The sequence below is a fragment of the Stigmatopora argus genome, chromosome 6 (genome assembly GCF_051989625.1).
Source record: "Stigmatopora argus isolate UIUO_Sarg chromosome 6, RoL_Sarg_1.0, whole genome shotgun sequence".
NCBI lineage: Eukaryota > Metazoa > Chordata > Actinopteri > Syngnathiformes > Syngnathidae > Stigmatopora > Stigmatopora argus.
This window is the reverse complement of record NC_135392.1, coordinates 17251352-17275594: the sequence shown is the minus strand read 5'-3', so window position 1 is coordinate 17275594 and position 24243 is coordinate 17251352. Positions and strand designations below refer to the sequence as shown.

General features: G+C 42.4%; 1 protein-coding gene across 3 annotated transcripts in view; it reads left to right on the top strand.

The window, feature by feature from the left end:
* Nucleotides 1-23721, top strand: part of itga7 (integrin, alpha 7) — a 53425-nt gene extending 29704 nt beyond the window's left edge. The window contains exons 2-26 of one of the 3 annotated variants that reach the window (XR_013300733.1): nucleotides 505-632; nucleotides 2452-2531; nucleotides 2627-2882; nucleotides 3369-3500; nucleotides 7863-8070; nucleotides 8269-8465; nucleotides 8883-8971; nucleotides 9058-9185; nucleotides 9256-9354; nucleotides 9441-9502; nucleotides 11310-11479; nucleotides 12263-12412; nucleotides 12524-12639; nucleotides 14052-14238; nucleotides 14307-14381; nucleotides 14680-14759; nucleotides 14864-14941; nucleotides 16496-16598; nucleotides 17361-17567; nucleotides 17891-18007; nucleotides 18078-18191; nucleotides 18259-18357; nucleotides 20632-20757; nucleotides 21019-21184; nucleotides 23067-23211. Coding sequence is in view for 2 of the 3 variants with exons in the window: in XM_077603660.1 (XP_077459786.1) it covers nucleotides 505-632; nucleotides 2452-2531; nucleotides 2627-2882; nucleotides 3369-3500; nucleotides 7863-8070; nucleotides 8269-8465; nucleotides 8883-8971; nucleotides 9058-9185; nucleotides 9256-9354; nucleotides 9441-9502; nucleotides 11310-11479; nucleotides 12263-12412; nucleotides 12524-12639; nucleotides 14052-14238; nucleotides 14307-14381; nucleotides 14680-14759; nucleotides 14864-14941; nucleotides 16496-16598; nucleotides 17361-17567; nucleotides 17891-18007; nucleotides 18078-18191; nucleotides 18259-18357; nucleotides 20632-20757; nucleotides 23067-23219 (3154 nt within the window). In the remaining variant the exon portion in view is untranslated. Of the gene's footprint in view, nucleotides 1-504; nucleotides 633-2451; nucleotides 2532-2626; nucleotides 2883-3368; nucleotides 3501-3999; nucleotides 4108-7862; nucleotides 8071-8268; nucleotides 8466-8882; nucleotides 8972-9057; nucleotides 9186-9255; nucleotides 9355-9440; nucleotides 9503-11309; nucleotides 11480-12262; nucleotides 12413-12523; nucleotides 12640-14051; nucleotides 14239-14306; nucleotides 14382-14679; nucleotides 14760-14863; nucleotides 14942-16495; nucleotides 16599-17360; nucleotides 17568-17890; nucleotides 18008-18077; nucleotides 18192-18258; nucleotides 18358-20631; nucleotides 20758-21018; nucleotides 21185-23066 lie in introns of all 3 variants that reach the window. The other 2 variants (XM_077603661.1, XM_077603660.1) reach the window with 2 other exon arrangements.
* Nucleotides 23722-24243: the final 522 nt, after the last annotated feature.

Below are 24243 nucleotides of genomic sequence, written 5' to 3'. Positions count from 1 at the left end.
ATATTTAATTAAAAAAGGAAAAACATCTTTCAACAAACTCTGCCTACAACTTGCAAGGAAAATGCGCTGTGACGTCGTCTTAGTCCCCAGTGCATTCTGAATTGCAGTAACTGAATCATTGTATTTAATCGCGACACTCGAAAAACATGGTTATGTAATCAGTACAATAACACCCTCGCTGGTTAGAAAAACAACAGTGTGAGGAATGCTTTCAAGGTAAACAAAGCAAAGCCGTATTTTCAAACAATAATGCGATTATCGCCATCTTCTGCTGGAGTCCCGTCAAAACAGTCCCGTTGTGTTCTGCCGAAAAGCGTGTGTGAAAACAATGTGTCCTCGAGCTGTGGGGCCTTGAGAAGACGATGTGGAGGAAAAGTGTCCATGGTTCCATGAATTGGTTTATAGCCTTATTACTTATTGAAAAATGCTTACAACACATATAGAATATTCATAATAATTCTAACAGTATCCTTCATTGTATCTCTCACATTTTTCTTCCTTCAGGATCCTGGTGGGAGCACCACAGGCTGCAGGCCAGGGTGTCTTGCGCAATAGTCGACCAGGGGCCTTGTTCAAGTGCCCTATCACACCAGAAGAGTACGACTGTGAGAGGGTTGATATTGATGGGGAAGGTAAATTTTGTTTCATAGTTTATTTTACACATAATTACAATTGTTTCATCTCTGGTACAATGAAACAGTATCCTAGTGGCCTAGAAGAAGTATTACTACTTCCAAAATCTGAAGTGCTGACTTTGAATTTTTATATACCAATATGTGAAACTTGCAAAAGGGAGATTTTATGTTTTTGTTCTGTATGTCTATCGGTTATTGTGTATGTTTGGGTTCAAGAAAACCCACGAATAAATAAAAGGGATTATTATTAAACTGAAGGCCCGGCGGCCGAGTGGTTAGTGCTCACAGTTCTGGGGTCAAGGGTTCGATCCCAGGTCGATCGTCACTGTGTGGAGTTTGCATGTTCTTCCCGGGCTTGCGTGGGTTTTCTCCAGGTTGTATTCTCCGGTTCCTTTCGACATCCCAAAACCATGCAGGGTAGGCTGGTTGAACACTTTAAATTGCCCCTAGGTATGTGTATGAGCGTGAATGGTTGTCTCCTTGTGCCCTGTAATTGGTTGGACACCAATTCGGGGTGTCCGCTGCCTGGTGCCAATAGTTAGCTGGGATATGCTCCAGCACCCCCGGCAATCCTTGTCAGCGATAAGTGGCTCAGAAAATGAATGAATGAATTATCAAACTTCCAGTATACGAATGAGGTGATTACATTTTGAGGTAATGGGCTAATGGATTGTATCATATACTTTAGCATTTTACTATATTTAAAAAATCATCTACCATACTAGTCAGACTTTGTGAACATGGGTAGAAGCATTTTTCGCATCTACAAGGCTTTGCTAGAGTGAAGCAACAGGCCACTGACGAGCAGTGTTGCGGAAAGCCTGCAAGAAAGTAGCGGTTCAATATTGACTTCTGTTACCAAACTACATCTTCAGTCAGGTCCATATGTGTTTCTGGGAAAATAAATTTTCGTGATAGAGGTCATTTTTACGCTGCTGTCATTCCACTCCCTTGTTAGGAAACATTCCTGGTGGCTCGGACAAAGAAAAAGTGTTTCTTGATATAACTCAGGGATTTAGCACTCAATTGTTCTTAGACTGTGTATGTTTTCACCACTCACTTTCAATTACATGTATATTTTGAAACCAATCCACATGAGTGGACAGTCCCTGTAACTCAAATTCAGAAGCTAGCTGATATGAGGGGAAGGGAAAGGGTAAAAAAAACATTCCAGAGGTCAGAAATATGGCATTGCTTTGAATTTGACTGATAAGAACATCTCATCTCATTTTCTGAACCACTTTATCCTCATTAGGGTCACGGGGGGTGCTGAAGGCTCTCCCAGCTGACTCCGGTCCAGAGGCGGGGGACACCCTGAATCGGTGGCCAGCCGATCGCAGGGCACAAGGAGACGGACAACCATGCACACTCACACCCATACCTAGGCGCAATTTAGCGTGTCCAATCAGCCTACCATGCACACTCACACCCATACCTAGGCGCAATTTAGCGTGTCCAATCAGCCTACCATGCATGTTTTTGGAATGTTGGAGGAAACCGGAGTACCTGGAGGAAACACACGCAGGAGAACATGCAAACTCCACAGAGATGGACATGACCTGCATTTGAACCCAGAAGCCCAGAGCTGGGCCGACGCGCTTGATAAGAACATTTCAGACTGAAATACACAGCCTTTTTCACTAATGTCAGACTCTTCCATTAACCTGTGGTTCATTTTACTGCAATGGACAAAGATTTGGGGACAGACATTTGGACCTCAGCTGAGGAAGATATTCTAGCCACTGCACCACATAGCCACCAAGATAAAGATCCAAAAGCTTTTTTCTTCTTCAACACATTGTTTTCTCTTTTCCAGTGAGTCTAAATAGGGAGAGCAAAGACAACCAGTGGTTAGGAGTTACTGTCAAGAGCCAAGGCATTGGTGGGAAGGTGGTGGTAAGTCAGGGCCTAATCAGAAAGCTGATTAAACATAATTTTTTAAACCAGCACAATGGTTGGTTACTTCACAACACCCCGCTATTCCTCCCCAGACATGCGCTCACCTGTATGAGCTCCGGCAGCGTGTACACCAATCCTCTGAGACGCGTGATCCCATTGGACGCTGCTATGTCTTGAGTGAGGATCTGACAGAGCGAGATGACCTGGACGGAGGCGAGTGGAAGTTCTGCGAGGGTCGGCCGCAGGGTCATGAGCAGTTTGGCTTCTGCCAGCAGGGTCTTTCTGTCAGTTTCACACCAGACAACAACTACATACTGTTTGGTGCCCCTGGGACTTACAACTGGAAAGGTATGAATGTAGAATCGATAGATCGATAGAAACTGTGTAATTTAATTGTTTAATCAGAATTGCTTTTAATATGCTGCAGCTCTGCACAAACAGCAAGGATGAGAAGGCATCAAATAGTGTTTTCTTTCTGTTAGTTTAGTCTCAAGAAAAACAAACAGGAAATGATCAAGCTACGAGACCATTGAGTTGATTATAATTTTCAGCGTTGTTGATATAATTATGATAAATCGCATTACTGATTAAAAACAGAGCCATTATATATAACTGTCTTGATTGATAATATCATATCCTAATTACACTAAGAGCAACAGTGCAGAGGATCAATAATGTGTTTCATTGGAGAAATGTACATGTGAATGTATTCTACATTTTGAGGTTGTCTCATTTTCTAGAGTGCAGTCACCAAGAGATGATCTCCACCAGTGTGTTGGGAGCAAGTAACTGTTTCATAAGGCTGTGTTTTGGCCTCACCCATTTCCATTTCAGGTGAAATGCGCGCGCAGCTGCTAAACCAGACGCTGCTTGACCTTGGTTTCTATGACGATGGACCCTACGAGGTGGCGGATCAGAAACAGCTTAATGCTCGGCTCATACCTGTGCCCTACCACAGTTACCTGGGTAGGAGTCGCCCTCCCTGCTCACTGCTGGAGAGGAAGCGAGGATCTGGTGGAGGATAGCAACCAGTTCTCAGTGTACCCAGATATTTCACCTATATGGCCCAAGTCCATACTTCGGCCTCCATTAATTCCTGGAAGGATATTAATAGCCAAAACCCCTTAAGATTTTCAAATGATTTCTGCCTGGGATTTAGATTCTGGAAGTTTTCCAGGAAATTAAATATTGATTTACAAATGATCCTATGACGTCATGAGACTTCAGGGTACATTCTGAACACTGGGGCTGTCGCTCCACAAGAGAGCCGGGAGGTTTCCACAGGAAAACTGCTGCCACCCACCCGCCAAAACACATCACCAATCAATCACAGCTTGTCTCACCCGCACCTTTCTTTTTTCTTTTCTGTTTTACTCTCCCTCCCTCACATTTCACCACCCTGGCACCCTCCCTGCACTCAACCCTCTTCCTCTCTACTCCTTTCCTTTTCTGTTTTGGGCCATAGGGCTCTTGTTCATGGCTAGCCCAGTTGAAGACGCACTGCTGTACAAAACTCTGGAACCCTCCAGGAAGCCCACAGCCTTTGAGGATGTAGCCCATAATAGCTACTTAGGTTTGTAGGAGTGGTGTACTGTACTTTGAATTGGATTGGTCTTCTGAAATAGTAGTAGCTTTAAACTTCTTGGTTTTAATCCTTTCTGCCTATTCTTTGTTTCTGTGTCTTCGTCACTGTTAAGAGACAACCACCAAAACAGGGCAATTTAATCATCTATCCATTTTCTGTGTCTGTTTTGCTGTCAGTTGAAATCTTTAGTAGTTTTGCCAAAAACAGTGTACATATTTGATTGGTAACAGAACAGTCAGAGGGTGTTAGACGTAGGGTTGGACAATGGTTCACATTCACAATATCGGTGAATAGGTTCTGAATCCACATTGACTCCACAGAACCTATGCACAAAAAATAACTACATTATCTGCCAGGTGATTGTCTCTTGGAGCAACAGTGAGTTTGTCCTTTGTGTCTATAGGTTTTTGTCGTCCTTGTCATACAAAGTTTGCATGTAGTGTCTAAATAAGAGCTTTTTCTGGGGTATTTTGGTCTTGGTTTTCTTGCTATCACTCCAAGTGTGTCTAATATAACTGGTGTAGATGTTTGAGTATTTTTATTTTTAGTGTGTTCACTAACAAGGGCTGATGAATTTCTTGAAGAGCATCACCTTTTTTTAAGGTATTTTTCTGCCTGTGTCCTTCTTAATGTTAACATACCACCGTCAACATATAGTTAATGTTGGATTGTGGTGTTCTTACGTCTCGTTGACTCTGAGGATCTCCCCCAAATCTCCTAATTCACATACCTACAGCCCTTCTCACCCTCTGCCCCACTCCTTATTTAGCCGTCTCCATGACAACACTAATTCCCATGTGACATTGTAGCTTTATTTTTACCCCCAATATAACTCATATTATCCCCTCTACCCTCACAAGAAGATATGCTACACCTTCATGTCTGATGGAAAAATGTTTTAAATGTTTTTGTCGTTGCAATTTTGATGCTAATATCTCATCACCTGAAACAAAGTATTTTTGGAACCAAAAATAGCATATTGGTCAAACTATAGTAATAAATAATGAATATACAAATTCACACTATATGCTCCTTAAGATCAAATAATTCAAGTCAACTTAATACTACTGCTACACTTTCGGCTTGTCCCATGAGGGTAGCCATAGTGAATCAACCTTTTCCATTTCACCCTGTCCTTTGCATCCTCCTATCCTACAGCTGGCACTTTCAAGTCCTCCTTTACACAATCCATGTATCTTCTTCTAAGTTGACTTTTAGCCCTGTTCACTGGCAGTTCCACCCTCAACATCCTTTTATCAACTTAGTCCTTATCTGACCTCTAAGCATGTCGAAACCATCCAAGTCATGTCTCTCTGACCTTGCCTCCAAAATATCTTACCTCCACTGTCCCTCTTATGTCTCATGTAAAATACTATCCAGCCTGGTTAGGCCGAAGGAGAACCTCAGCTACTCCTACCTCTGCCTCCTGTCTTTTCCTCAGAGCTACTGTCTCTAAGCATCATGGCTAACCTCACCACTGTCTCGTAGACCGTTCCTTTCATCGTCGCTCACATTCTCCAATTAAATAACACACCTGGCACTTTCCTCCACTTGCTCTAGCCTGGCCTGACTACACACAGTTCTGTTACTTCCTTTCCACCTGCTCCATCAGCCTGGACTAAGTATTTGAAATCCTCAACGTTCTTTACGTCTACTCTTTGTACCTTTACTGTTCGCCCTGGGTTTTTCTTAGTATTTCCACACATGTATTCTGCATACTCCTGGTCGCCTTCATTACTCTCTTTTCTAGAAAATATGTCCATTGCTCTTAGTTCTCCTCTGCCTGTTCTCTGGTTTCACTGCAGATCACCTGCAAACATCATATTTCAAGGAACTTCGTGTTTTAGTAATCTCTCAGTGCATAAATCACCATGGGAAACAAAAAGGGGCTCAGAGCTGACCCCTGGTGCAATTCAACCTTAACACCAAACTCTTCTGTCACTCCTACTGCACAGCAAAGGAATCAAGTTCATATAATATATAAAATGTATGCCAGTGCAATTTTATTCCTCTTATTAATAAGAATATGTTCCTCGAGAGAGAGAGGGAGTAAGGAGGGCGCAAGAGAGAGACGGAGAGAGAGAGAGAGAGAGAGAGAGAGAGAGAGAGAGAGAGAGACAGAGAGAGAGAGAGACAGAGAGAGAGAGAGAGAGAGAGAAAGAGAGAGAGAATGAGAGAGAGAGAGAGAAAGAGAGAGAGAGAGAGAGAGAAGAGAGAGAGAGACTGCAAATTACAATATTGTAACAATAAATAAATATATATAATCATGGAGCTAATCAAAATAAAATACAGTTATTTAAATACATTAATGGTCAATATAAAATGACTAGGACGCTACAATTGAATTAGTGAAAAGAAACAGATAAATATGGAACTAGAGATGCAGGATAAAAATTATAACAGCAATAGCACTTTTTATTGCCCGATTTGTTTTTACTGTTTTAAAATGCCACTGTCATGTTATACAGCCATTGTATACATTCCACTCCTGTTGTCCTGTTGCTGTTCATCTTTTGTCTCATCCTCGTCTCCCTTTTCTTCTTTTTGTCTCTATTTTTTGGATGCATGTTTGGTGGTTAGACACAACATTGCCCCTTTTATCCTTCACGCCTAGAGCATGCTGTAGCAAATCCCTGTGCTTGCTTCTATTTAGACTGTTTAAAAATGTATTTTTGTTATTTTAATTCAAACACACTTGTACGCTATACTCTCGACACACCTCAGCCTGACTTCGGTGCGGGCAGGCGCAGGCTCGATTCTCGCTGGTAATGGTATGATTGAGTACGAATGGTCATTTGTCTCTCTGTGTACTTTTGGCCGACTGACAATCAGTCTAGGGCAGGGGTCTTTAACTGATTTCACAAAGGGCCGCAGTGTGTCCTGGTCTTTGTTTCAACCGATCCAGTATCGACAGTTTAACCAATGAGGGGTCTTAAGTAGCAACTGGCTGCAATCAACTTATTAAACTTGCAAAAGGTGTCCGCTTGTTCGGTTTGAATGAAAACCTGCACCCCCTGCAGCCCTTTGAGGATGGGTTTGAGACCGCTGGTCTAGGGTGTAATCTGCCTTTCGGCTGAAGTCAGAGCGATAGTCTACCCCGCAAGCCTTATGAGGATGCGCGGTACGGAAAATGAATGAATGTATATATATATATATATATAACGTCAGAATCTTAGCCACATTTTTTTCCTTCTTCTGTGGCCCCTATTGTATCTGTAAAAAAATGATTTGGGACCAGGGGGTAAAAAGTATTGTAATAGTGTTATCATATTGTTTGCACAATACTGTAGATCACAAAATTTGTCCCAACTAGCATTTTCAAGACAAAACAAAGGCCATTAGGAGCGATTGATTTTTTTGGTGGGGTTTTGTTTAAACGATTTAAATGAGTCATTATTATACTATTAATATAACAATCCCCTGAGAGTGCTCGCCACAGTTTAGGAGTACTCTGAACTCAAGGCGATAAATCCAATTAATGTCTAGTCAGTATGTTTACATGCCTTAACCAAAAGTAAGCGATGAAACCTCGTGAGACATAAGATAAAACTTAATAGATCACCCCAAATACCAGCCAAGCGACAAGCATTTTCCGGCCCCTAGAAGAGTCGGACATAAAATCAATAGTCACTTTAGGCACATATTTCATTAGTAAGAAGAAGAATACGTATATCGAATAGCCTCTGGACGATCAATAACATTAAATCCTGATCCTAACTACTGCCTTCTGCTACGTTGGCCAGGCTTCTCTGTGGATTCGGCGATGGGAATACTGAGCCTGGGGGAGCTGACCTTTGTGGCGGGTGCACCACGGGCTAATCACACAGGGGCTGTGGTACTTCTACGCAAGGACAACGTTTACCGTCTGGTGCCTGAGCACATTTTCTGGGGAGAGGAGCTTGCATCTTCCTTTGGGTACTCAGTTGCTACCACCGATTTCAACAACGATGGGTGAGGAGTCCAAAAGAAAAAGTCCTTTTTGGAAAGAATAGCAAAGTGTGACACAAATTGTCCTTTTTTAAAAGGCTGTAAAAGAATACTAGAGTAAGAGCGTTCAGTATTCTACCTAATTAGACTAACTTGGGTGAAATGGGGTTATAGATTGAAATCCATAATGTCTTGAGAGGGTTTTAATATTCTTGTCCTTAGCTGGACCGACCTGATCGTGGGAGCACCCAATTTCTTTGACCGTAAAGCAGAAATCGGCGGTGCAGTTTACATCTACCTGAACCCCTTCGGTCACTGGGACGATCAAGCTCGGCCTATCCGTCTCAATGGGACGTATGACTCCATGTTTGGCATGACAGTGAGCAGCATTGGTGATCTGGACCAGGATGGTTATGGAGGTGAGATCATTTTGTTAGGATATTCAGACATTCTTTTCCAGAGTCAACTGCCGGACTGGATTTTTAAACATGATATATTGGGCACGCCTACACTGGCAACTATGTTCAGGTTAAAAAAAACGTTATTACTTAAATTCAATTTTATCATAATATCCATTTTTAAACATATTAGCATTCATTCTGGAAAGTGCCGAGATGTGATTGAAAACACACCAACATAATCCTGGCACACGCTGTTTTTAAAGCCATATTACATGTATACACATTTTTTCTTTAGTCATTAAAATTTGTCAGGGTTGTTAACACAAGTCTTTACTTTTGCCCCTTTCAACAATTCGTTATTTTTTCTTAAAATCCTTACAATAATACATATTCGAAGTGTATGTATAAATGAAACGCAATGTCCTTTGTGTGCAGACATCGCTGTTGGTGCTCCCTTCGACGGAGATGGGAAGGTATTCATCTACAGAGGTTCGGATGCAGGCATTGAAACAAAACCTGCTCAGGTGAGTCCCTAATAGAATCCTTTAAAAAAGCAAAAAGATGTGGAGGAAAGGGAAAAGTTGATTTGGGAATCTTTATACTGACATAGGTGCTGGATGGTCAAGACTTTGAAGTGAGACGTTTTGGGTACTCCATCTCAGGAGGCCTGGACATTGATGAAAATCACTATCCAGACATTGCTGTGGGCTCGCTCAATAATTCAGTGGTGCTCTTCAGGTATGCAAAACCAGTGCCAAACCACCATCCCTATCATCATTTATTTTATTGTTCCTTTCTGTTCACATAGGTCTCAGCCAGTCATCCATGTGATTCGGGAAATATCCATAGACCCCCCGGACTACATTGATTTGGCTCACCATAACTGCAAAGGCCGAGACGGGGTTTGGTAAAAGCAAATCTGAGATGCATCATACCGTTATCTCCTCATATTTTCCTGATCTTTGTGGACTCCCTGTCCTTCTCCCTTTTTAGCGTCGAGGTCAAGGCCTGCTTTGTCTACGCGGCGCACCCGGTGCATTATTCACCACACATAAGTGAGTCTATATGCAGGCTGGAAGCCTGTTAAGTCAGCTCTGCTCATGCTGTATTTGTTGTTGGTCTGTATACTATGAGTTCTGGGTTTGAGTTTATTTAATAAGAGACAGCACATATTAATGACCCGCGACCCTAATGAGGATAAACCCGTTCAGAAAATGAGATGAGATGAGAGACATATTAATATACATGTCTATGTTCATGTTAATGAAAATATATAGGTAAATATGTAAGATTGTAGCTGAGGGCTAATTTCCATCTTTAGTCTTATCATTTTGATTTATTCCGCCTGTATTTGTGGATTGAAGACAATTAAATTGGGTAGCTATATTCTAGGTACTGTAAATATATATACATTCATTTTTTGTGAACCTCTTATCCTCACATGGGTTGTGGGGGGTGCTAGAGCCTAACCCAGCTAACTACACGCACCAGGCGGGGACACGATGAATTGGTGGCCAACCTATCGCTAGGCAAAAGGAGATGGACAACCATTTACACTCACACTCATAGCTAGGGACAATTTATAGTGATCAACCAGCCTATCAGTTTTCTTGCTGCTGTGACAGTGAAATTTCCCGAATATGGGATGAATAAAGTTATCTAATCTAATCCATCCTGCATGTTTTTAGGATGTTGGTAGAAACTGGAGTAGTATTTTATCAATATGCGTTTTGATATTATTAGCCATTAGCTATGTACTTTAACTTACTACTTAACGTTTAGCAGATGCACTAAAGAGGGACAATGAGACAAACTCCATTATAGCCCATAAAACAAAGGGTGACAAAATTGTCGCGTCCATAACGTTTTCAAATGTCTATAATGGAACTAATGAAGCCTGTTGTCTAAAAGCAAACAAACATTTTTTTCCCAGAAATTTTCAGTTGATGTTTTAGAGAGCATCTATGGCTAATATGTGAATTAGGAAATTTTGGGAAATTCTGCATTTCCATTTTACCAAAGCAACTAAATATAACAGAGATTCTGTGGGAGGTGTTGGAATAATGATTCAAACCTTTTAAATCATTATTAGTAATATTTAATTAAAAAAGGAAAAACATCTTTCAACAAACTCTGCTTACAACTTGCAAGGAAAATGCCATGTGACGCCGTCTTAGTCCCCAGTGCATTCTGACGAGCGGAATACTCTTCGTTCCATTTAGCGGCACATAACCAAAACATTCAAAGGTAATCTGATTTAAACAATTGCCATTGAAAGAAAAACACCTGCGTAAGAATTTGCAGTATAAGCATAATACTTTCTTTATAAGGTAAACTGCCGGTGTCCCAGACAAAACACTTTATGAGTCCTTCGTAGATCATTGCGAACTTGCATCCGGGTGGCTGGGTTGCGAGGTCATCTCCCAGTAAACAGTCAAGAATATAAGCCTTGGAGGGTGAGGTGTTATGTCAACAAGCTGGAGCCAGCAGGGTGACCTCGAGTTTGTCCCAGTCTCAAACTAAAGACACTCTTATACAAAAGTAATTAAAATGCCTTATTACTTATTAAAAATGCTTACAAAACATATAGAAACACCCCATAATAATTCTAACAGAGGGATGCTAGAAATCTTCAGATTATTTTTTTTGTCAGTTAATGCAGCAATTTTGGGTCAATATTGTGACTTCAAAAGTTTAGTTTTTCCCTTTTTTCCCTGTAGACAGTCACTAAGGGAAAACACTTTCTTATCATCAGTAATGAATCAGTTATTGTGACTTGCTCCAAAAGCTTAATTTTTAGGCATCCTATTGATAATGCTAATTCTCTTTATTTCACCCTGACTTTGCTTGTCTACCTTTAAGCCCTGGTGGTGCTTTTTGAAGCTGACTCAGAGCGCAGGAAGTTGGGCTTGCCGCACCGTGTCAACTTTCTGGGCCGCAGTTCTTTGGACCCAGAGTACATGCAGACCGAGGAGGTGGAGCTGCATCGCCAGAAGCACCCGGCATGCGCCACTGCTACTTTCCAGCTCCAAGTTAGTAACATTTACTTGATAGTTGTCAGGGCCATTAGGTCAACAATGTTCAACAATGCCTATATGTTCTTGGGTATAAAAAAGATATGGATCACAAGAGAACAATCAAATTGAGCCTTTGTGACGTTCCCATATTGTCATTTTTTTCCTGTTGGTTCTATTCCCAAATCATAGAGGTTGAGCACTTAAAAACTGAAACTCATTTAACGATGAGCAAACAGGGGCATAGCTAGTACTACATTTTTTATCCATTCATTTTCTGCACCGCTTATGCTCGTGCTGAAGCCAATCCCAGCCAACTATGGGCACCAGGCAGGGGACACACCAAATTGCTGGCCAGCCAAATGCAGGGCACAAGGAGACAGACAATCATTTCACACTCATACCTAGGGGCAATTTTGAGTGTTCAACCAGCCTACCCTCCAGGTTTTTTGGGCTATGGGAGGAAACAGGAGTGGATTAGTACATTCATTCTTCTTCCACACCACACATCCTTGTAAGGGTTGCTGGAGCAGCTGACTTCAGGCGAAAGGCAGATTACACCCTACACTGGCTGCAAGGTTGAAAGCTTTCTTTTCTTGAGAAACTCTGCTTACTAGCAAATCCCAAGAAAACCAAATCATGTAAATTATAGGTAAAACACATTAAAACAAAAATCATTGTTACAAAACTTTTCAAATGAATAGTCTCTGATGAAATAAGATATTAAAGAGCACAACCAGCCCCGGGCTCTATTACTTGGGGGAAGCCAATTATTATATCCTCTCCATTAACTCCATGTAGGACAACATCCGGGACAAACTGCGGCCAATCTCATTGGCCATCACCCACACCATCAAACCTGTGGCGCCGCGCAGACACTCTGGAGCTAAGCGCCTGGACAAACTGGCTCCTGTTCTCAACGTGTCGCCCTCCAACACGCTGCATTCAGAGGTCAAGCTAATGATTATTTCTACTACTGCTACTTGTGTCGATAAATTCAACATTAAAAAGTCTGACTTGGGACAGTCAGTTTTATTTAATTTCCATTTTTCTTTCCTTAAGGTGAACTTCCTGCGCGAGGGTTGTGGATCAGACAAAATCTGCCAGAGCAACCTGAAGATGAGCTACCGCTTTGGAACGCGCCCCCTCACCTCTGATCTTTTCACCCCACTACCAAAGTTAGTAGATAAAGAACATGAACTCAGTGTAGATATGTTTGAATTGCATACATGCTTGTTTGGCTCGGTATACGTTTTAGAGTAGCAGTAATACTAACTTCTCCTAATTAATTAATTTCATTCTTTTTTCGTACTGCTTATATACAAGGGCCACGGGGGTGCTGGAGTCAATCCCAGCCAACAACAGACACCAGGCAGGGAACACCCTGAATTGGTGATCAGCTGGTCACAGGGCACAAGGAGACAAATTCACACTCATTTGTACGGGCAATTTAGTGTTCAACCAGCCTACCATTCTTGGTTTTGGGATGTGGGCAAAATCTAGAGTAGCTGGATAAACCCACGTAACCCCGGGGACGAACATGAAAATTCCACAAGTTCGAACCTGGCCTTAAACTCTCGTTCTCAGAACTGTGAGCCCGATGCACTAACCACTCCCCCCCGGCCGTATACCCACTTATAATTCATGATAATTTTATAGTATGCCCTGTGATTGGCTCGCCACCAATTCATTGTTTCCCCCGTCTGGTGCCTGTTGTTGGCTAGGTTAGGCTCCAGCACCACCTGTGACCCTTGTGAGGATAAGCAGCATAGAAAATGAATGAATGAATCATTTATTAACAGGATGAGTTGTCTTATATATCATTCAGTCTAAAACTGTAATTCTTTACTGCTTAAAAAAGATGAACATTTAGAGTATAGTTATACCCACGTCTCAAGAGATCACTACACAACTACCGTTTAACAGCCATCTCCTCGAAAATCCACAAGAACCTGTCAGTTGGATGCAAAGGATTAAAGACATTATTGTCACTGGAAAGGGTAATGTGAAATTGTTTTCCAGCTAAGGAGGTACAAGCGATTCAAAGACTTTTTATTGTCATTGGATAGGGTACCCCGTGATCTTTTAGTTTTTGTCTGTTTGTGTTTTGGGGGAAGGTATTTAAACAATGGGTTAGGTTGATTAGTTGCTTTATAACTGATGTACGGCTTGTGTTACAGTCTCATCTCATTTTCTGAACCCCTTTATCCTCATTAGGGTTGCGGGGGGTGCTGGAGCCAATCCCAGCTGTCTCCGGGCCAGAGGCGGGGGACACCCTGAATCGGTGGCCAGCCAATCACAGGGCACAAGGGAACGGACAACCTAACACACTCACACCCATACCTAGGGACAATTTAGAGTGTCCAATCAGCCTGCCATGCATGTTTTTGGAATGTGGGAGGAAACCGGAGTACCCGGAGGAAACCCACGCAGGCCTAGATTTGAACCCAGGACCCCATAGCTGTGAGGCCGACACGCTAACCACTTGCTCCACCGTGCCGCCCTTGTGTTACAGTATGGGGTGAATTCCATTTTTACCCGGTAATTATACTAAATGAGTATTAATGTTGGTCTTCACTGTGTGCCTCAGGGATGAGGACAATGTACAGGTGTTCTCCTTGTCTGACCAACGCGTAGTGGTGTTGGAGATTACCATCACCAACATGCCCTCTGACTCACTGCGCCCAGAGGAGGACGGTGACGACGCCCACGCCGCTCAGCTAATCGTCTCCCTTCCGAAAACACTCTCTTACGCCGGTTCTAGGGTGCCTGCTCAGGTGCTTTGGGGTGACCACGTAATACACTTTGTTGATATTTAGGGCTAATTTTGATTTCTTGCTTCCAGATGAGGTGTCAGGCTAACCAAAATGGCTCTGAGGTTGAATGTGACCTAGGGAATCCAGTCAAAAGAAACACCAAGGTGACACATTGGATTAAATATTTATTTTAGTATTTCTTAGTTAACGAGTTAATTAAATGCATTATATTTCTTTTATGATTGTTCCCTTGGATTCTTAAAATTCTAGAAAATGCTTGAAAATAAGTGGTTGATTTTATTTAGTGCTTGTTATTTGAACTTGTACAAACAGTAACTGAATACTGCACATGTAAGAAACTAATGCAACAAACATGCCTTATCAATATGTCTTCTGTTATTATATTAGAATAATATAGTAGGTTTAATGTATGTTTATGCCACAATACCTGCATCTTTTTAGTTGAAATTCACCATCAACTTGAGCACGGCCAACATCACCATTGAAACCACTGAGTTGTCCGCAGTCCTCCAAATGACAACGCAAGTACCTTTTAGTGTCATTGAGAGGATATCTTTTAAATGACTACACATAGTTTTGTCACTTATATTGATTTTATATTTTATTTGTATTCATATCTCCACAGCATCAGTGAGCAGCCTGACCTGACACCAATAACAGCGATGGCTAAGGTTGTGATAGAGCTCCCTCTTTCTGTCAGTGGGTCAGTTACATTAAATTTCCGTTCACACCCATTATGGTAATTCTTTTAGAGTAACCACTTAAATATTGTTCTAAATAGAAAAAAAAACCCTCAATTTACATTTTCAGACTTTAAATTAAAGGAAAAAACAATGCAGTAAAAGTGGGAATATTTTTGAGTAAATTTCACAAATGGCTGACAAACAATGAAAAATAATATATATATATATATATATATATATATATATATATATATATATATATATATATATGTAGTCGTGTTCTAAATATTAGCAATGTCTTTAAAAAGTTAGGAATAAATGTCAAAATGATTCATATATACTGTACACAAATGTGTTGGGGACCCTTCTATACCTTAACAAGAAGATCAGGAAAAAAAGTGATTACATTTCTTGTGTCAGGGCTGCGCACCGAGATTGAACCCAGGATGCGGGAAGCAGGAAAAGGAGAGGGAAGAGCTGGTGCACAATTTAGGCTTTTTTAAAATGAAAAATAGTCATCAATACAAAAAACTGGGACAACGTTAACAAAATAAAAACTGAACGGGGAAAACGCACACCGACGAAGAGGCAAAGCATTAATCACAAAATATCAACCAGGGAAACATGAAACAGTTGACAATACTCCCAAAACCAGATATGCCACAACACAGGGTTTATGTACACAGACAGTGGTTGATTACAAAATACACTTGGTCCCACAAGGGAAGGGAAGCCAGGAGGGACATAACAGGCGAAACGCATACAATAATCACATGGACAGCACACACAAGGAAAACACACACACACACACACATATCCCACACATCCACTGAAAACCCTAACAAAACGTGACATCTTAATGTTCTACCGAAAGCCAAGAAACATAATATTCAAGTTAGCACTGTTTACATAGTTGCTGGTGTGTTTGAGGGTCTTGTCTTCTCGATACAGACATCTCAAAGTAATTTCTCTTTAATGCACAGCAATATGACTTCTTCCAGTATCTTGACCGATTCAAACTATTCCATCCTTGGTATCCAGGAAATAGGACAAACACCGTAGTATATCATGCTTCACTTTGTACTGTGGGTGGCTTGAATTCTGTCTTTGCAGGATATCTGACAAATTGACCGTGACCAATAAATGCCCCAAAAGAACTATCTTACTTACATTAATAAACAAAATATCAGCCTTTTTTTAGGGCAGTCAGTGGTTTCTTAGGCAGTTAGTAAGCGCATCAGCACGTCTTGGATGTGAATGATGTGGGGGCCTTTTTGCCTGAAGCTCAGGTCATTTTTTATTCTTTTTATTCCCTGTCTTCCTGGTTTTGGCTGAAATTTTAAAGTGTTTGATATAATTTTAGTTTATGGTTGTGGGTAGGGTTGGATTATTGAGTGAGGCCTCATGGGGCGCACTTTGCGAAGGTATAGGGTATGTGGTTGGGTGTAGTGTTTCACTGTTCAAATATCTCTCGGCCAGTCGTATGGAAAAGCCAATGGATACTCTTCGCACACGGGCCTCGTACACATTTGTTCTGCAGTGGTCATCACTGATGTGATTGCGTGTTACTGCAGGCTGGCTCGTCCTCACCAGCTGTTCTTCAGTGGTGCTGTTAAAGGGGAGAGTGCAATGAGCAGTTTGGAGGACGTAGGAAGCCCAGTGGACTTTGAGTTTGTGGTGAGTATAACTAACCATTTCTGTTTTTCCAGCTCAAATCTTTTATTCATTCATTCATTTTCTGAACAGCTTATGGGTTGCGGGGGATTCTTGAGCCTATATCAGCTAACCATTGGCACCATGCGGGGGACACCCCGAATTGGTGGCAAGCCAATCGCAGGGCATAGGGAGACAGGAAACCATTCGTGCATGTTTTTGGCATATGGGAGGCGAAAACTCACACAAGCCCGGGGATTTCATGCAAACCCCACACTGAGAGGACCGACCTGAACTTTAACTGTCATTCATTGAAGCTTATCCTCGCGGTAGTTGCTTGGTGGCAAGCCAAGCGCAGGCTACAATGAAATGGACAACCATTCATGCTCACACTTATACCTAGGGGCAAGTGTTCCACTGGGCTACCATACATGTTTTTGGGATGGGGGAGGAAACTGGAGGACTCGGAGAGAGCATCCATACTCCACACAGTGGGGACCCATCTGGAATTGAACATCATTGAATTTCAGTGGTAGTAGTATGTTGACATTAGTTCTACAAAGGCTGATCTTGGTAACTTAAATAGATGGCGGGGATTGTACATGTAGGCTATGCGGAAGAGGGTCGCCAGGTTTCAGGACGCAAGAAATCCTTTAAAGGTTTGGACAGAGTACTCGGAAGGAGTGTAATGGCCAAGCCATCCTGTCTGTCATTAGTAAAAAAAGTCATTGAGATTCCTATGACTGGCCCATTTTGTGTAGTTAAAGCATGATTCTTTCCTTTTAGGTGGCCAACCCTGGACAAGCACTTCAAACGCTTGGCTCCGCCTTCCTCAACATCATGTGGCCTTACGAGCTGGCCAATGGCAAGTGGCTCTTGTATCCAGCAAGCCTGAACTTTAATGGAAATTTGGCATCTCATTGTACTCCAGTGGGGGCTATCAACCCTTTGGGTCTGCATGATCCCTTACCAACATTGCTTGCCAATCAAACGGTGAGTACAGAAAGATATGAACAAAACCGTCACAATTTGTAAGTTAACTAATTATATTGGGAAAACAAATTATTTGTTGGAGACCCCAAATTGTCCATTGGTGCGGATGTGAGTATGAATATCTGTCTTATACCCAAAGTCAGGTAGGATAGGCTTTATCTCACTCATGAACCAAATATGAACAAAGTGTAAAAGATAATGGATGAATTAATGGAGATTGTTTAAGTACGAACCCTGAAATTCAGTAGAGAAATTTGACTTCATGTGCTGTAATTAAATGCATTCTTCAAGGAACAATATAAACTTTTTAAAATTAAATTTAGGTTGGACGAGCACGCCGCTCCCACCCGGATCTTGAAGGCCAACATACAGTCAGCGGTAACGTGAGACGAACCTCTCCAGCTGTGGCTGCTTCTGAGAGGCGCAAGTCGCTCAAGCTAGTGAGATAAGAAGAGGAGGAATATAAATCCTTAATTTTTGGGAATACTCATTGTTGTTTCGGTGTGACAGAATTGTCTCCTGGGGTCCGCACGCTGCGTACTCTTGCAGTGCCCTCTCGATACCTTCTCCGGACAGGCGGTCCTTAGGATTAATGGCAGACTGTGGAACAGCACTTTCATTGAGGTAGCATTTGCATTGGTACATACATTTTTATTCTATTTTCCTCATATACGTATCCTCTTCTACTCAGGAATTCCCAACAGTTAGTGCTCTGGAGCTGCTGGTCAGAGCCGAAATTACAGTTAAGTCCACAATCAAACATCTGCTCCTGAGGGATGCTGCAGCACAGGTGACTTTACAATAGTCTGTTGCTTTATATTGCCACATCAAGATGTTTAATGTTTTTTTTTTGATAATATACCGTATGTGTGGGCGGGTGGTTACTGCGTCGGCCTCACAGCTCTGGGGACCTGGGTTCAAATCTAGGTCATGTCCATCTGTGTGGAGTTTGCATGTTATCTCCGGGCCTGTGTGGGGTTCATCCGGGTTCTCTGGTTTCCTCCCACATTCCAAAAAAAAACATGCATTGTAGGCTGATTGGACACTCTAAATTGCCCTTAGGTGTTTGGGTGTGAGTGTGCATGGTTGTCCGTCTCCTTGTGCCCTGCAATCGGCTGGCCACCGATTCAGGGTGTCCCCCGCCTGTGGTCCGGAGTCAGCTGGGATGGGCTCCAGCATCCCCCACGACCGTAATGAGGATAAAGCGGTTCAGAAAATGAGATGAGATTAGATGAGATACCATATGTGTGATAGCTCTGGAGGAGATCTGTACTTTACATGAGATGTCGATCTTCATGTGCTAAATCGTTTAATGTCCAATAAATACTTGGTTATGCTGATGGGCAAACAATGAGCAAGCCTGGGAAAACCTAAATGTAATGATTCAAAGTTCATTAATAGAGAGTCTTGCTTTTTGGATCAGGTACTTTTTCACCCCAACAGCCTGATACAAAGTCTGCATCACTGCGGACATTGAACCGATTGGCCTGTGGATCTCCAACTCTAATCTTCCCTCACTTGTGACTACCCCTAGTCTATTTAACTTCTCTACATGAGGTAGAATGATTTTGAAAAAGCACTTCTCCCGTTTTACGACTGTGGACCACTGTCATCGTTTTGGAGGTGCCGAATTTCATCGTAAAGCCTTCCCACTAGGATGCAAACCACTCTAGCGACAGTGGGAGATTGACCAGGAAAACTAGTACTATAAGGATTTCCTGAACATCATAGTTTTAGAGCATGCCCCTCCGAACTCCCCACGGTACACAGTTGTCCAATAGCACAAAATATTTGGAATGGTTAGCTTAACTCCGCTGCCCGCTCGTCAGCCTCACGGTGGGGTACCTGGGTTCAAATCCAGGTCGGTCCACCTGTGTGGTGTTTGCATGTTCTCCCCAGGCCTGCGTGAGTTTTTTTCTCTGGGTACTCCGGTTTTCTCCCACATTCCAAAGACATGCATGGTAGGCTGATTGGACACTCTAAATTGCCCCTAGGTGTGAGTGTGAGCGTGAATGGTCGTTTGTCTCCTTGTGCCCTGTGATTGGCTGGCCACCAATTCAGGGTTTCCCCCGCCTCTGGCCCGAAGTCAGCTGGGATAGGCTCCAGCAGCCCTACGACCCTAGTGAGGATAGAGCGGTTCAGAAAATGAGATTAGCTTAACTCGCATTCACCGCCGAGAACCCTGGTAAGGGTGTGGAGCTGAACGAAAATGACACAGCTGTTCCAGATGTTGAAATTTCAAATCTTATCCTGGACCCTTGCCTCCACGATCCTTAAATAGACATTACCAGAAACAACCCGAGTGAGTAGGAACAAACCGAACTCTCTGGTCCTCATTCTTAAAACATGAGGCCACCACCTTGTTCTGACAATGCAGAGGCATTGTCCCCGATGTCCATGCGATGTTACAGAGGAATGTCAACCAGGAGACCTCAGACTAGGGGGTTGTGCAACAGGACACTGTCTGGACAAGGTAGACGTCCAGACATGCCATCATTTTATGCGTCATGGCTATTGTTAAGGGGCACCTGATGGTGTAGGGCAGAGGTCTCCAAACCGGTCCTAGAGGACCGCTGTGGGTGCAGGTTTTTTTCCAACCCATCCAACACAAACAGTTTAACCAATGAGGTTTCTGCTGAAAAAAAGAAGCATCTAACTGCAATCCACTGATTGCACTTCTACGATACCAGATTGGTGGAAAGGTTTCCTATTACAGATTGGAACAAAAACCAGCACCCACTGCAGCTATTCTGGAATAGTTTGGGGACCACTGGTGTAGAGGTTCAGTCGCCTGACTTTGGTGGCGGTATTTTTGTGAGAGCAAATGCTCATCTGATTCTCTGTGTACCCTACGGCTGACTGGGGACCAGTCTAAGGTGTAGTCTCCAACAACCCCTGAAACCCTTACGAGGTTGCACGGTATGGAAGACGAATGAATGGATGTCTGTTGTTAACCCATGTGAAGCGTGTGTGGAAACAAGCATTTTATCTAAACCCCATTTGAATTCCAATATTTATTGAATCCCCTGATTATCTAACTCCATCAGTCTCTATGTATTGACAGGTTTCAGTGATGATTTATCCCGAGCCTGGTCTAGTGGATCAGTATTCAATCCCTTGGTGGATCATCCTCATTGCAATCCTGGCAGGCATCCTTTTGCTAACACTGCTGGTCTGCATACTCTGGAAGGTATGAACATAATATAAAACGTTTATTTACATCTCCTCTATGGTCATTGGAAAAATGTCCCTGCATCATTCTGCTTCATGACGTTTGTAGCTGAAGAATGCACATAAGTGACCGAGATCTTTGGATGATATTTGTAGTCTTACAAAATGTAAAGATTCCACATATTTGGTCAAAACAACTGCAATTTTATTCTTTTTCACGTCTTTGATTCTTCCTTGATCCTTTTCACCTCCGTCCAATGCTCCATCTTTCACACGGCAGTGGGGCTTCTTCAAGCGCAGTGAGAGGCGCCAACACTATGACACCGAGTACTACCGTGCCCATTTGGGCATCCAGCCTTCGGAGGTGGAGAAGCAGGCCTCGGAACTGTAATGAGAATGCATTTCAGTCAGGCCCACTCTCCCCTCCTTATCCCTCGCTCCTAGCGGTAAAGATGGCCGCCAGACAGTTGATGTTACCTGCTTTTTCCTGCTTTTACAGAGGCCTGGTGTTCACAAGGACAATGTAAATAAAAATGAAAAGGGATCTTACAGGAACGAAAAAAAAATTGTTAACATATTCATGTCCGTCAGCTCTTTACTATCCAAATGGTGAAGGGTGGTAGTTAGATATTCCAATTAATTAATTCAATTTTAATTTCCTCTATTGTACTTTTACTGCAATTTTTGGACGGACCTGTCTATTAGCTGTAAACACCAAATGTGAGCAGCAAACTGTATTTGATCGTATCTAAACCACATTAAACTATAAGGCGTAGTACAGAGGTGGGCAAACTTGTCCTCGAGGGCCGCTGTGGGTGCAGGTTTTTGTTCTAACCGAGCCAACACAAACAGATCAACCAATGAGGTTTCTGCTGGAACAAGAAGCACTTGACTGCAATCCACTGATTGCACTTCTAAGATACCAGATTGGTGGAAAGGTTTCCTCTTATAGGTTGGAACAAAAACCCGCACCCACTGCAGCCCTTTCTGGAATAGTTTGCCCACCCCTGCCGTAGTAGGTGTCAATACTTTAATATGGCATTTTTTATATCAACACTTGGTAGAAATCCATTTTTTTTAAAAGCCAAAATGCACTACACATATCCACATATCTATTGTTATGTAAATTTTAACAAATAATTACTTTGCCATTTCAGTAAGCTAGAATTTAGAAAGCCTTTTAAAAAGACAAATATGACAACTCTGATTACAAGTCCTACAATTAAACTTGTTAGAGGAGGAATCAGCAGTACATGTAGTGCAGGGTTGGCCAAGTCCAGTTCTCGAGAGCCCCTATCCAGTCTGTTTTCCATATCTCCGTCCTCTACCACACTTGAATCAAATGATCAACTCATCAGCAAGCTGTCCAGCAGCTGCATACCGATCCCGATTATTTGATTCACGTGTGTTGGTGGAGGGAGACATGGAAAACAGACTGGATAGGGGCTCTCGTAGACTGGACTTGGCCACCCCTGATATAGTGTATCAGTTCATCCTGTGAACACCACGTAGCCGTTTTCAGCTGTGGGTTTTTCAGATGCCTGCTATGCTGTGGTGCTGTGAACTTTCAATACTTGTTACACATTTGCTTGGCCTGTCACGCTTCACAACCTAATGACTGTTTTATCTCGTTGTGTCTTTGTGTGGGTGCCGCAATCACCAAGTCCTCTGTGTGTTTCTTGCGAGCACATCGGCAGTTTGTGAATTAACAACACTGATTAAAAAAAAGGCTGACAATGTTTTTGGATTGAGCACTCAGCAAAATGTGTTTACAATTCTTGTTTGTAATCAACCAACAAGTGTAGGAATAACAAATATAAAAACACAAAAATATTAGCTTGCACAAGTATGACTATATTTTTATTACAAAGTCTTTATTTGAAAGAGTGAATTGTTTTACTGCCCACAGTCGCCGCTAATGTTATCTGTTGACACATTGTGCATTTATTGTGGTGTTCAAAACTGACCTTTCCAATGTTGGTATCTGCGGTCCTACAAGCCTGAAGTGTTCAAGGGTCCACATTCTGAAATTGTTTTGTTTTGTTAAAAAAAATCTTATCTTTGAAGACTACAGTATTTTTGACAGACACATTATCCACAATACTGCAACAGTGCTCTCCTCTTTTTTTGCCATTTCCTCATTTTGATCGATGATACCAATGTACACATGCTAACGGGCCAATAAAACTCAATTGATGGTCAAGGAGGCTCGCTAAGAATGATAGCATGGAACCGTGCACTCTGAAAAATAACATATATGTGAGTTAATTATGTTAATTGTGTGCATTATTTCCTTCCTCCTCCCTCCCTCTCTGTCTCTGTGCCCAGTGTGGTTTCTTCCAACGAGCCCATGTTAAAGACAAACTGCCTCAGTATCACGCAGTGAAGATCCCTCGCCAGGAGCGCCCCCAGTTCCAGACAGAGAAATCAGGTGTTCATAAAAAGGAATGGGCCACACACTGGAGCGACGGGACTTCATAAAAAAAAAAAAAAAAAAAACACTCCCCCAACCCCAAAACACAACACCACTCATCCTTTTGAGCCAGTTACTCATTTGGTGCTCAAACTATGTTGACGCATGCACGTTGCAGAAGACTGGATCTCGAGCACGTAAGAGACACAGCGACTGCACATCCATTGTGGAGTATCCGAACCTTATATCTAGCGGATGTAATACGTATGGAACTTGAGTGATGTAGCCTGTGACAAGGATTGCTATTTTTATAAATGCTCTAGCACTGACTTGCCACATTAATGGAAGTGTCTGCAAGACAGACCTGTTGAAATGGCCAGAGATCAAACCCTCAGAAATGTGCCGGTAATTTTGTTATTTTTGGGAGGACCCTGTAGTGCATGGAAAAGGTTTAGCAACATTCATGAAACATCAACATCAACCCTTATCATTTCAAGACACATTAGAACTAGGGTTTGTATGAAAATAATACAAATGTACTGTAAAATCAAATTAACTTCAATATGGAAAATACTGATAGCCAAATAATCTTTATTCTATTTTTCAATTTGTGTTAAGAAGGGATTCATTCATTCATTCATTCATTTTCTGAACTGCTTTATCCTCAGGGTTGTGGGGGGTGCCGGAGCCAATCCCAGCTGGCTCCGGGCCAGAGGCGGGGGACACCCTGAATCGGTGCCCAGCCAATCGCAGGGCACAAGGACACGGACAGCCATGCACACTCACACCCAAACACCTAAGGGCAATTTAGAGGGTCCAATCAGCCTACTGTGCATCTCTTTGGAATGTGGGAGGAAACCAGAGTACCCGGAGGAAACCCACACAGGCCCGGGGAGAACATGCAAAATCCACAAAGGTGGACCGACCTGGATTTGAACCCAGAGCCCCAGAGCTGGGAGGCCGACACGCAAACCACTCATCTGCCGGGCCGCAACTCTAATCAACTGTCAACTACTAGTCAATTGAACTGGGATAAACTTCAGTTACCTCCAACCCTAATAAGAAGTGCTACAAAAAATTAGTTTATATGGG